General features: G+C 42.5%; 1 protein-coding gene across 4 annotated transcripts in view; it reads right to left on the reverse strand.

Annotated features, from left to right (window-relative positions):
* LOC137320790 (protein FAM53A-like) overlaps positions 1 to 14,623 on the reverse strand; it is a 118,133-nt gene that overhangs the window by 60,241 nt on the left and 43,269 nt on the right. For all 4 annotated transcript variants that reach the window (XM_067982631.1, XM_067982653.1, XM_067982646.1 and 1 more), the window contains exon 4: positions 13,018 to 13,832. In XM_067982631.1, coding sequence (XP_067838732.1) covers positions 13,018 to 13,832 — 815 coding nt within the window. The remainder of the gene's footprint in view (positions 1 to 13,017; positions 13,833 to 14,623) is intronic.

Below are 14,623 nucleotides of genomic sequence, written 5' to 3' on the forward strand. Positions count from 1 at the left end.
GACTATATATGCGGTACCCTTCATGGAATCCCACACTCACCTGACGAAGGAGAAAGCCTCCGAAAGCTTGTGATTTTCAAATAAAACTGTTGGACTATAACCTGGTGTTGTAAGATTCCTTAAAAATATATGGATTGAGTTTTAAATATAGGCATTGCTACTGTACTCCATGGCAAATCATGAGATTGCTATCCTCTATGCATTGTAAAATTGATACTCTTAGCTCCATATATCCTAAACATAATAGAGCCTCACCAACCTACCTGTTGCAGACACATCTGTTTGCTATAGTATCAATAAATATAAGTGACCATTGCACAGTTCTTGTGAAGACAAAGTTTCATCTCCCTTATGTATGTGACACTATTGTTGTGCTGTGGAACAGATTTAATGATAGATCTAGCAGCCAAAAACTGGGCATCCATGAGATATTATGGGCCATCAACAGAATTGTATAACACCATTTCAATTCTCATATCCTTCAATCGTGATCAGGCCAGGGTACCGACCCTGGTTCAATGCAGAATGATGAAGGGGGTACCAGGAGCAGCACTAGACATATCTAAAAATGAGATCGTTCCCACCACTTATACTGCCCATGCCTATGGTGGACATCCGTCCATACCAAGCAATTAACGATAACCATTTTCCATCACCGCAGAAATCAGTTACAAAGGTGCCGCTTACAATGTATTAAGTGCACCGACTATTTCGAACTTTTTGCACTTCGTTAAAGGGTGATTACCGTAATTACCTAATCCTCTCTATTTACCATTTTAAAAGCTCTGCTGATTTCAGGCAAATTGAAGTATTTATTAAATGTCTTTCAGTTTGTATGTGAACTATTCACCTGAGGAATGGAGTGCTTCAGTACTGCAGTGCTACTGTTTGTATTGGGAGCGTGGTGAAACAGTAGCTGAGTTCAGGATTACATGTATTTACCGGCCATCGTTCAGGATGCAAGATTTCAATGTCTTGTTCTCCGTCATGTATCAAAGAACGGTGACCATCTCCTCATTCGGATGTTCAACATGAGCTGGAAGCTAAACTGGCTATCGACACTGTTTTTATTCAACACTTCGGGATTTTACCGTCCACTGCTTATAGTGGGCAAATCACGTTAACACCAACACGTCCGCTATAAGCATGGGGACTGTACCAACCTAGTGAAGTTACTACACAGGGCAATCTGCACGCTAAACCAAAAGCAGCAGGCTATACAAACAGATAAGCAGTCCCACAACCAAAGCTCTCTAAGCCCTACCTCATCCAGTTAAAAACCTTGGTGGGATAACCAGACAACTAACAGGAGGTGGCTCCATGAACATCCCCATCCTTAACCACGGAGAAGCCGAGCATACTGGTGAAAGGGACAATGCTGAAGCATTTGCAAGTGTCTTCAGCCATGAGTGCTGAGGTCCTCACCATCATTGATGCCAGTACCCAGTCAATTCAATTCACACTACGTGATGTTAAGCAGCTAAGTGTAATGGACATTAACAAAATCCTGGTCGTAGTGAAAACCTGTGCACCAGAACTAGCTGTCCCAGTACCGCTTTGACACTGGCATATACTCGACAATGTGGACGATTACTTGGGTATGTCCTGTGCACAAAAACAGGACAGATTTAATCCAGTCAACTGCCCCTCAACTGCCTCCTCGCAATCATCAGTAAAGTGATGGAAGGAGTCATCAATAATGTCATCAAGTGACATCTACTCACCACTCGGCTCTAGACCTCAAAGCCTTGATGCAGACATGAACAAAAGATCTGAATGAGAGAGGAGAGAGTAGCTGACAACATCAAGACAACATTCAACAGAGAATGTCACCAAGGAGCCCTAGCAAAAGGGAAAATCTTCCAGTGGCTGGAGTTATAAATCACATTAAAAGAAAACGACTGTGGTTGATACCAATCTTCTCGGCCCGAGGGTGTCGCCTCAGGAGTTCATCAGCAACCTTCCCTCCATCATAAGGTTAAGAGTGGAACTGCTAGTTAACCATTCTGCAGTATCAGCTCAATTCACAACTCCGATAATCAAACAGCGCATGCCAACCTAATGAACCTGGATAACATTCAGATTTGGGCTGACAGATGGCAGTTAATATTCGCACCACATAAGTGGCAAGCAATGATCATCTTGAACAAGAGAAAGCCCAGCCATCCCCAACCTTCAACAGCACGACCTCAAGTCCCCCATCAACATCATATTGGGGAGCCAGCGTTGACCAGAAGCTTAACTATAACCGACATATCAACAAGCATATCAGCTACAAAAGCCTGTCACTTGCACTCTGCAACAACTCACCTCCTGACCCCATAAAGCCTCTTCACCCTCTACAAGGTCAGGAGTGCGATGGAATATTCATCCCTCGCCTGGATGGGTCCAGCATCAACAACATTCAAGAAGCTAGACAACATCCAGGACAGGGCAACTATGCAATTGGACTAGATATCCACTCCCTCAATCACCACTGAACTACTACTGCAGTATGTACAACCTACAGGATGCTTATAGAAATTCATCAAGGTTACTTCAATAACACCTCCCTCCCTTGCAACCTCCACCATGGAGAAGGAAGAGAGCAGCAATGTTGCAGGGACACTATCACCAAGTCTCACACCATGCTGACTTGGATATACATTGCCTTTCAATGAGTCAATATCCTGGCATTACCTACCATCACAAGGACTGCAGCAGTTCAAGGATAATGCCCACCAGCACCAACTCAATGTAATGTGGGATAGGAAATAAATGCAGCCTTGCCAGCATCATCCACATCCAGAGAAAAAAATTAAAATGGTTTCACTTTTAATTTAAACTGTGCCTTTGACGCTTACTCTCCTCACAATCTCAAATGTAATCTCTAAACCTAAGTCTTGAATATCATGTAGCCTGGATATCCTAAATCTTCTAAAAATTTAAAGCAAGCTCCATTTATACCAGCAAAATACCAGTAAATTTGTCAACTTCACTGCTCAGTATTCACCATTTAGGTGAAATTCGAGGTTCACAATTGCATGTCAATGCCGAAGACCCAACATGTAATTTCTGGGGGCGGGGGCGGGGGAGAAAGAGAAGAAAAACCATATAGTCAAGCCATATTGCATGCAGCTCCTAGTTACTATATACAGAACAGCACTAACAGATTCCTGGAGATTATCCAATTTCCCTGCTTAGAGAAGAAATTGTGTACAACTTGGAGGACAGGGGCAGTGGGAAACAGGATATAAAAACCAAAGAAACCTTTGTAAGGAGAAGTACATGGAACATTAATCATAGAATCATAGAAGGTTACAGCAAGGAAGCGCCCATCGAGTCCACGCCGGCTCCATGCATGCGCAATCCAGCTAGTCCCATTCCCCCGCCCTATCCCCGTAGCCCTGCACATTTTTTCGTTTCAAGCACTTATCCAGTTCCCTTTTGAAGGCCATGATTGAATCTGCCTCCACCACTCCCTCGGGCAGTGCATTCCAGATCCTAACCACTCGCTGTGTAAAAAAAGTCTTCCCTCATATCACCTGTGGAACTTTTACCAATCATGTTAAATCTATGCCCTCTGGTTCTTGACCCTTCCACCAATGGGAACAGTTTCTCTCTATCTACTCTGTCTAGACCCTTCATGATTTGAATATCTCCATCAAATCTCCTCGCAACCTTCTCTGTTCCAAGGAAAACAAATCCAGCTTCTCCAGTCTATACACATAATTTAAGTCCCTCATCCTGGAATCATTCTAGTAAATCTCCTCTGCACCTTCTCTAAGGCCTTCACATCCTTCTTAAAGTGCAGTGCCCAGAACTGGACACAATACTCCAGTTGTGGCTAAACCAGTGTTTTATAAAGGTTCAACATGACTTCCTTGCTTTTGTACTCTATGCCTCTATTTATAAAGCCCAGGTCCCCATATGCTTTTTTAACCGCTTTCTCAACCTGCCCTGCTACCTTCAACAATTTATGCAAATATACCCTCAAATCCTTCTGTTCCTCCACCCCTTTTAGAATTTTGCCCTCTAGTTTATATTACTTCTCCTAATTTTTCCTACCAAAATACATCACCTCGCATTTTTCTGCGTTAAACTTCATCTGCCATGTGTATGCCTATGCCACCAGAGTATCTATATCCTCTTGAAGTCTATCACTATCCTTCCAAGTTTTGTGTCATCCGCAAATTTTGAAATTGTGCCCTGTACTCCCAAGTCCAAGTCATTAATATATAAGAAAAGCAGTGGTCCCAGCACAGACTCCCGGAGAACACCACTGTACACCTCCCTCCAGTCTGAAGAACAACTGTTCACCACTACTGTCTGTTTCCTGTCATTTAGCTAATTCTGTATCCATGTTGCTATTGCACCCTTTATTCCATGGGCCACAATCTTAATAGCAAGCCTACCATGTGGCACTTTATCAAACGCTTTTTGAAAATCCATATTCACCACATCAACTGCATTACCCTCATCTACCCTCTGTTACCTCTATCAAGTTGGTTAAACACAATTTGCCTTTAACAAATCAGTGTTGGCTTTCCCTAATCAATCCACACTCATCCAAGTGACTGTTAATTCTGTCCTGGATTATTGTTTCCAAAAGTTTCCCCACCACCAAGGTTAAACTGACTGGCCTATAGTTGCTGGGTTTATCTTTACACCCTTTTTTGAACAAGGGTGTAACATTTACAATTCTCCAGTCCTCAGGCACCACTCCCATATCGAAGGATGTTTGGCAGATTATGGGCTAGTACCTCTGCAATTTCCCCCCTTACTTCCCTCAGCATCCTAGGGTGCATCCCATCCAGACCAGGTGACTTATCTATTATAAGTACAGCTAGCCTTTCTAGTACCTCTTCTTTCAAAATTTTTAGCCCATCCACTATCTTAACTATATATTCCTTTACCGAGAATCTGGCAGTATCTTCTTCCTTGATAAAGACCGATGCAAAGTACTCATTTAGTACCTCAGCCATGCCCACTGCCGACATGAGCAGATCTCCTATATGGTCCCTAATCGGCCCCAGAGTACTCCTTGCACACAACTATGGATGCCCCCGAAATAAAAGGATTCCAGACAAGTAAGTGAATACCAACTCCTGATAAATGACACCAATGATTTGCCATTCATGCTCATCCCAAGCAGCTGCTTGATTGTAACTTTTGGAAGCTTGAAATCCCTTTTTCCAAAGTAACATTAGGGAGACCCACTGCAAAGCAGCTGCTCTTTGAACAACACCAACACCAAGCCCTCCTTCGCTCAGCCTTGAGCCAAGATATATTCTGGCAACCAGTCAGCAGAAAATCAATTTCTTGCAGAGTTGTTTCAATGCTCCGCACAACACGTGCATATCTCTGCAACCTCAAATCTTCTTTGTTTATGAAGCTTGAATGATATCAACAGTGGTCCCAAGTGTTAACACCGTTTGCATTTCCTGATCCCTCCAGAACAAACCCACAGCCTTGAAGTCCCACAATTATAACTTTTCAAGCTACAATCACTCCTTAAAAATAGAACGTTCTTATTTTGGTTTTGCTTCAATGAATGCACTTTGAAGTAGGACAATCGACTGTTGTTGCTATTTAACCTCGCTATTGTGGCTGAAGTGACATTTTTGCCATATTATAATGAAAACTCGTGCAGCTTTTTTTAAAAAGCCATATCATCTGACGAATTCTTATACCTGAAGCATTCTAAGTCAGTAACGTTTCTGTTGAGCATTAAAAAGGCTGATGCAGCAGGATCTGATAAAAAGCAAGAATCAACATTGTGCTGACATTTAAGTGCACTAAGGTCAACCAGAATTAGTAAATTTACATGCAAGGTTTTAATAGAGAAAAGGAAAATGGTTATTTCTACTCAAATACAATGGGAAACCAGCTGCCTGTGTTCTGGACTCATTCTACACAATAATGCCAGTGTGGCTCTCAAATTCACTACAATTCCTATTTACATTCATGCTTACGGATAAGGACGATTGAGGAAAGGGAAAGCACCATGGCAAATAGTTTTACCCAAGAACATACGAAGAGGAGTATGCCATTCAGCCCCTCAAACCTGCCATTTGATAAAATCATGGCTGATCTGATTGTGATCTCAGCCCTACTTTCCAGTCTACCTACTATAACCTTTGACTCCCTTGTTAATCAGGAATCTATCTAACTCAGCCTTAAAAATATTCAATGAACCTGCCTCCACTGCTCTCTGGGGAAAGGAGTTCCACAGAGTCACGACCCTCAGAGAATAAAATTCTCCTCATCTGTCTTAGATGGGAGACCCCTTATTTTTAAAACTGTGGCCCCTAGTTCTAGTCTCTCCCACAAGGGGAAACATCCTCTCAGCATCTATCCCTTCTGGTCCCCTCAGGATCTTATATGGTTCAATAAAATCACCTCTCATTCTTCTAAACTCCAATATATACAGGCCCAACTTGTCCGACCTTTTCTCATAGGATAACCCCCTCATCCTAGGAATCAGTCGAGTGAACCTTCTCTGAACCGCTTCCAAAGCAATTTTGTCCTTTCTTGAATAAGGAGACCAAAACTGCACATAGTATTCTCGATGTGGTCTCACCAATGCCCTGTACAACTGTAGCAAAACATCTCTACTTTTATATTCCATTCCCCTTGCAATAAATGTCAACATTCCATTTGCCTTCCTAATCACTTGCTGTACCTGCAAACCAACTTTTTGTGATTCATGTACTAGGACACTCTGATCCCTCTGTATCTCAGTTCTTCAATCTCTCTCCATTTAAATATACTGCTTTTCTACTCCTCCTGCCAAAGTGGACAAGTTCATATTTTCCCACATTATACTCCATCTGCCAAATTTTTGCCCACTCGCTTAACCTATCTATATCCCTTTGCAGACTCCTTATGTCCTCTTCACAACTTACTTTCCTACCTACTTTTGTGTCATCAGCAAATTTAGCAACCATACATTTGGTCCCTTCATCTAAGTCATTGATATAGATTGTAAATAGTTGAGGCCCCAGCACTGATCCCTGTGGCACTCCACTTGTTACATCTTGCCAACCTGAAAATGACCCATTTATGCCTACTCTCTGTTTCCTGTTAGCTAACCAATCCTTTATCCATGCTAATATGTTACCCCTACACCATGAGCTCTTATTTTGTGCAGTAGCCTTTGATATGACACCTTGTTAAAAGCCTTCTAGAAATCCCAGTACATCACATCCACAAGATTCCCTTTATCCATGTTGCTTGTTACTTCCTCAAAGAACTCTAATAAATTAGTCAAACACAATTTCCCTTTCACAAAGCCGTGTTAACTCTGCCTGATTGCATGGAGATTTTCTAAGTGCCCTGCTATAACCTCCTTAATAATAGATTCTAGCACTTTCCCAACGACAGATCTTAAGCTAACGGGCCTGTAGTTTCCTGCTTTCTGTCTCCCTCCTTTCTTGAATAGAGGAGTTACATTCGCTATTTTCCTATCTGACAGCACCCTTCCAGAATCTAGGGAACTTTGGAAAATTAATACCAATGCACAACTATCTCTGCAGCCAGTTCTTTTAAGATAGCAGTTCACTCCCCATTAGCCATAGAAGAGACACAACATTGCAAGATCAAAAAGTCTTATTATAGGAAATATTATATTTTAATATGTCCAGACTTACCACTCTGGTATATTTTCCTGTAGATTATTTCTCAATTGTACAAAAGTTATCCAATTGGAGGAAGTGACATTTGGTCATGGGAACTAGGTTTTAGCTGCTAAAAATAACTTACGATATACTAGTTAAAAATCACATTTAGAGGTCATCACTATTGGGTCCCCTTTGTTGGAAAGCCGCACTGAAAATGACAAGAGTTGGTACATCGCTTCTCTGCTCCTTGGGTGTGAATAGTGATTGGTAGGTTCACTTGAAATTAAACAGACCGTCCATTTACACAGCTGCAGTATTCTTTTAAAATCTACAAATTAGGTATTTTTGTCAACGCTTGCAGGCATTAGTTAGCTTGGGACTTCTATGTGCTCTTGAAATGCAACTACCAATACTGGCTTGAGGGTACAATCAATACACAACTTAAGTAGGAATTTGGTCATAGTAGTGGTCAGCTATTCTAGTAGATGGTTAATTACTCAACAAGCACAGTTAACTTGCAGCCAAGTGAATAAATCAGCCACAAAGTTGTGCTCTTATTAGGAATTTATAAGATCACAAGTACAGATGTAAAAGGTCATTCAGTACATCTTAGCTAATCCATTTAGATAATCTGAATTACCCCACTCACAGCATCCACCGTTTAAGGACCCAAGATTTGTGCTTCCACTAACCTAAGCAGATGTCCATTCCAATTGTCAATCACTCTGAATAACTTTTACCTTTCACCAGCTTTGTCCTACTTACATGGACTACCTTGCAGCAGTGCTCTGGATTGACCTTTTTGACGGTTTAATGCTCGATAAACCTTGCAGTCACCTCCTTTCAAGGTTGAAGAACATAAGTTTCTCCCGTCTTTCCTCATACTTTAATCCTGACACTAGGGATTATGGCTTTTCTCTGCAGTTTCTAGGGTTTGGAGGTTTATCCTGTATTTCAATGGCGAAAAATGGACATGGTACTAATGGTGTGGGCTTACCAGAGCATTGTACAATTGCAGTTATTACCCATCCTCTAACTTAATACTGAACTATTTTAGCAATACAATGTACTGTTCCAAATCAAAAGCAAAATACTGCATATGCTGGAAATCTGAAATAAAAACAGAAAATGCAGGAGAAGCTTAGCTAGTCAGGCAGCATCTGTGGAGAAAGAAACAGAGTTAACGTTTCAGGTCGAAGACCTTTCATCAGAATTGGAAGATGTTAAGAGTTTAAGTTTTTGAGCAAGTACAGAACCAGGGAAAAGGAGGGGGTTGGGAGAAGGAGGGGAAAGAACAAAAGGGAAGTTCTGTGATAGGGTAGAGGGCACGAGTGATTAAATGACAAAAGGGATAATGGTGCAAGGCAAGGAAGGTGGTGATGGGACAAGAAACAAAAGATGGGCCTGGAGTAGCTGTAAATGGCCGATTACCAGCACTTCCTGTCCAAAAAAATGGGAGCAGTGGTTATAATCTGAAGTTATTGAAATCAGTGTGGAGTCCAGAAGGTTGTAAAACGCCTAGACAAAAGATGAGGTGCTGTTCCTCGAGCTTACGTTGAACTTCGATGGAACAGTGTAAGAGCCCGAAGAGTGGGAGTGGGGTGGGGAATTAAAATGGCAAGCGACCGGCAGATCAGGGTCACACTTGCAGACAGAACGGAGGTGTTCAACAAAGCAATCACCCAGTCTGTGTTTGGACTCCCCAATGTAGAGGAGACTGTATTGTGAGCAGCGAATACAGTATACTAAATTGAACGTACAAGTAAACCACTGTTTCACCTGGAAGGAGTGTTTGGGGCCCCGGACAGTGGGAAGGGAGGAGGTGAAGGGGTAGGTGCTGCATCTCCTGCGTTCGCACGGGAAGGTGCCGTGAGGTGTTGAGCTGGGGGTGTTGGAACAGTGGACCAGGGTGTCGCGGAGGGAGCGGTCCCTTCAGAATGCTGAAAGGGGAGGGGAGGGGAAAATGTGTTTGGTGGTGGGATCATGCTACAGGTGGCGAAAATGGCAAACCATCCCAACTTGGACATATATTGCCATTCCTTCATCATCACTGAGGCACTGTTGAATGTGGAGGCTGGTGGGGTGGAAGGTGAGGACAAGGGGGACCCTATCATGGTTCTGGGAGGGAAGGAAGGGATGAGGGCAGAAGTGCGGGAAATAGGACGGACGCGGTCGAGGGCACTGTCAACTACAGGGGAATCCTCTTTTAAGGAAAAAGGAAGTCATATTGGAAGCACTGGTGTGGAAGGTGGCATCGTCAGAACAGATGCGACGGAGACAGAGAAACTGGGAGAAATGAAGCGAGTCCTTACAGCAAGCTTTGATGATTGTTAGTCTGTAGTAAATGGAAATGTTAGGAACCTGGACCAACACATTTAATTGGCTTTCAGCTTCAGCTTGTTTGGCACTATTCATACAGTATGCATACCTCCCATTTTCTTTTAATGTTCAATGCCTTACACTTACCAATACTGACTTTTATCTGCCACTTTTACACCTGATTACCAATTTTATCATGCTCATTTTATTGGTTCCTGAATGTCTCCCCATTCCATTTTTGTACCATTTGCAAAAATTTGCATAGAGTTGCAGAATCCAAATTGTTGATTTAAATTAGAAAAGGCCCAAACAGTATTCACTGTGCACACTATTCAGTACACCCACCTCTCTAAATTGGCATCAGTCCCCTAACACTTATTGCTTCCCTTCAGCCAATTTCTTAAACCAAGCTTTTTCTTGAATTCTCACTGATAGCAATTGTCTACGGTGCAGTGAGCAAAGTTCGGTTGCAACTCAGGTAGGCTTGTAACCAGTTTCCAGACTGCAAACTATTTCATATCAGTCTTGATGTAATTTGATTGTTGATGCAAGAGAAATTGTGCAACAGGGTGAAGAGGTGATCATGAGGGCAATAAATAGTAAAATGGATCATCTGGGCAACAGAAGAAATATTTACTTAAGGATACAATGGTTGTAGATGTAGAATGAGTTGGAACTTTTCAATTTCTATTTGCCGATCCAGTATTCATTTCAGTGAATTGAAACGCAGTACTCAAGATGCTGAAAAACTCAATAGAAGCTGGTTATTTAAAAAATTCATTCTTGGGATGTAGGTGATGCTGGCAATGCCAGCATTTATTACCTATCCCTCGTTGCCCATAGGTGGTAGTGGGCCTTCTTGAGCTGCTGTCATTCGTGAGTCTCTGCAGTAGGGAGTTCCAGGATTTTGACTCAGTGACGATAAAGAAATGGTAATATATGTCCAAGTTAGGATGGTTTGCAGCTTGGAGGTCATGGTGTTCCCATGCAACTACTATCCTCGTCCTTGATGGAGGTCATGGGTTTTGGAGGTGCTGTAGTGCTTCCTGTAGATAGTACATTCTGCAGCCATGGAGAGGGTGGATGCTAAGGCTAGTGGATGAGCTGCCAATCAAGCGGACTGCTTTGTCCTGAACGGTGTCAAGCTTCGAGTGTTGTTGCAGGTGCACCCATCCAGGCAAGTGGAGAGTATTCCATCACACTCCTGACTTGTGCCTCGTATGTGGTGGAGACTTTGGGGAGTTAGGAGGTGAGTCACTCATCACAGAATACCCAACCTCTGACCTGCTCTAGCAGCCAAGGCATTTATGAGGTAGGTTAAGTTCAACTGAATTTCTGGTCAATGGTGACCTCAGGATGTTGATGGTGGGTGACTCAGCAACGGCAATTTCATTGACTGTCAAGAGGAGATGGTTAGACTCTCTCTTGTTGGAGATGGTCATTGGCTGGCACTTGCGACACGAATATTACCTGCCACTTATCAACCCAAGACTAGATGTTGTTCAGGTCTTGCTGCATGCTGGCATGGACCACTTCATTATCTGAGGAATTGCAAATGGAGCCAAACACTGTGCAATAATCAGCAAACATCCTCACTTCTGACCTTATAATGGAGGGACGGTCATTGATGAAGCAGCTGAATAGTTGGGCCTAGAATGCTGCAGAGGATCTCCTGCAGCGATGTCCTGGCGCAGAGATGATTGGACTCAATCACGACCATCCTCTATTTTGCATTATGACGTCAACCACCGGAGAGCTTTCCTAATGAACCCCATTGACGTCAGTTTTACGAGGGCTCCTTGGTACCACTATCTGTTGAATACTGCCTTGATGTCAAGAGCAGTTACTCTCACCTCATCTCTGGAATCCAGTTCTTGTGTCCATGTTTGGACCAAGGCAGTAATGATTTTTTTAACCAGAGTGGTCCTTGCAGAACCCAGTGAACAGATTATTGGTGAGTAAGAGCTGCTTGATCGCATTGTCGATGATACCTTCCATCACTTCGTTGATGAAAGGGCGATAATTGGCCTGGTTGGATGTGTCATAGAAGCTACCAAAGCATTAGGAGCATCTAAATCAGACAGCTCAGGAACTACAAAATGAATGTAAATTATGTAAGTGGGCAGAACAAGGACAGTTGAAATTCAATATGGACAAGTGTAAAGTACTGCACATAGGAAGGGGAAAGGCATACAACTACTTCATGAATAATGTAAAAGTTAAGTTTTTTTTGGTAGGCTTGACATTCAATACGTAGATTCAATAGTTGAACCACAGTTTCCTCTCCTCCAAAGTAGTGAAACTCATTCCAAATATGCATCGCAAGTAAATGTTTGAAAGGAGTTCAAGAGCAGAAATGGCTTCCTAAATGAGCTTGCAAGCTCAAAATGCGGAGCTAAACGTGCAAACATTGAGCAACAGCATTGGCTCTCTGCTGTTCACTTGGAGAATATTGCACTCCTGTGTGGTTTAACTCTTCCCACACAAACTAGTTGATGTACAATTAAATTAAACAATGAAAATAATAATAGGGTTAATGAGACTAAAACTAACTGTCTACCAGTCCTCTCAACTATATGGCCTCCTAACATCAGGCATCATATTGCAGCAAAGAACCTCCAAGAAAATCCTGGAGTTGTCATATCTGGCACTTTTCAAAGATATATGGGAGGTGCCTCACCCCTGACTCCTCAGTAGAAGACCAATCCAGACTATACTACCAATCATTTCCACAGCGGACACAACCTCATTATGAACAGAATGGGAGTGAACTGTTCCTCTAAGGAACTCCTTCCTCATCATCCAGCCTGATGAGATTTCCTAGCTTCGAGCTGCTATGCATCTCTGGTGCAAGCTCAGACATAGGGTGGAGGTGTACTAAAGTACTGGAGCAAACATACTTTTGCCAGGTTAAAAAGAAACCTTTTCCCTAAATTTATACTCGTAGAAGATAGTGAAGATGAAAATGTGCTATCTTACTATATTCCAGGGCTCTTGCACATAAACTATTTATGTTCCCTTTCATGCCAAACTAAAATATTAACATAACAGATTTACCAGAAGTGTTAGAAATACAAAGAGGCTTTCCCCAACTTACCCTCGTCATCTTTAGGAAGTCCAAAGAGGGTCGTGTCCACCTGACATCTTCCTCCCGCCTGCGCTTTAGCCCACATTTCCTTTCATTCAGCACGCAAGGCTGTGAGCGGCATCGGAGCAATCCCTGTCGACGGCTGAGCTCTGGTGTGGAGGTGGGAGTGCTGTTTGCTGAAGGCAAGAGATTCGTCGTCTCTGTAATGTGTTCCTGTGAAAGTGACAGCCGCCGCCTTGGGTTAAAATCAAACGGTCCTGCAGAGTTCCAGCGGACACTTGATGTGCTTCCCTCACTACTGTCCACAAAACCACTGCTGGCGGATGAGGGCCTTGGTACTGGTGAAGTATTGAAGCTGGTGATATTAAATATACTGTTGTTCAGAGATAAGGTGTGTTTACTAGTATGCTGGAGCAGATTGATGCTTGTGCTCCGCTGCAGTGTGGCACTTCCATGGCTGTTGCAGCGCTGTAAAGTTGCACTGCCACCGCTGTTGCACCGCCGCTTCGACACAGGAGTCCAGACCTTGGAACCACTGGGCTTCCATGGAGACCGGCACCGGGACAGTTCATCAGGCTCCGAAAGAGACCTGCAATGTCGTTTTGTGGGAGGAGCCAAGGGAGTGCTCGAGTTCTCATTGAGATTCAACTCACTGATCCAGCCGGAGACAACAGAGGTTTTATTCGTGTCGATCTGCCACTGTAACCCAACGTGGTCAGCCAGGCCATGGTTAAACGTGCATGTTGAAAAAGGAAAAGCCACATTGCGGTTTGTTTCAGCTTTAATCGGACAAGTCCTGTTTACAAGTCCCCATGGACTTTCTTCTGTTAGAGAAAAGTGAAAACACGGTCAACAATTCCTCCAGTTTGTGCATGAGCATAATTTCCAATAGACAATTGAAACAGCCTTGACAATATTTTTAACCTTCCATACATTCAACGCTAATAAAAAAGTCTGAGTCAGCACCATATTCTATTACTCAAATTATTGAAGCTCTGTAGAATAACAAGGTTATTTGAATACAAGTAAATTTTTACATTTTTCTTTAATTAGGATAGGTGAAAATAAAGATGCTGTCAGGATAAAGCACCTCGTTTTATATTAGTCATGGCATACCTGGCAGCTTATTTTTAGCACATGCAAATATAGACTAGCTCTTCATTAAATACATCAGGCCTACTGAATGGAATAAACTTGCTACTTTGTACTTCAAGACAATCAAAAGTATTCAGCATTCACATTATTACGATGCAAAGACAATGCAGGAATAAAGGTACAAGGACATCATTACAGGAATGTCAAGGACAGTATGTTGACAATTGGACTGTTCCTCCTCTCCTGCAGTTCATATGACTGATTATTTAAGCACTGGATTATGGCCTTTTTTTGGAAAAGGGCAGGGTTTGAAGAGTGCTTAAACAATTTTGACCCAAGGTTATAGGATGCTTCGGCTGTTTGGAGTTGATCCTGTGATGTTTGATGACTAATTAGAGTTACAAACAGGAACAAAACTTTCTCTGATGAACTTGAAGCAAAGCAACATATTATTCACTCATTCAGCCACCATACGAGGTAATGCACCCTAATTTTAGAGAAAAATGTTTGCAGTTTACAT

Source organism: Heptranchias perlo, chromosome 1, assembly GCF_035084215.1.
Source record: "Heptranchias perlo isolate sHepPer1 chromosome 1, sHepPer1.hap1, whole genome shotgun sequence".
In the NCBI taxonomy this organism is placed as follows: Eukaryota; Metazoa; Chordata; class Chondrichthyes; order Hexanchiformes; family Hexanchidae; genus Heptranchias; species Heptranchias perlo.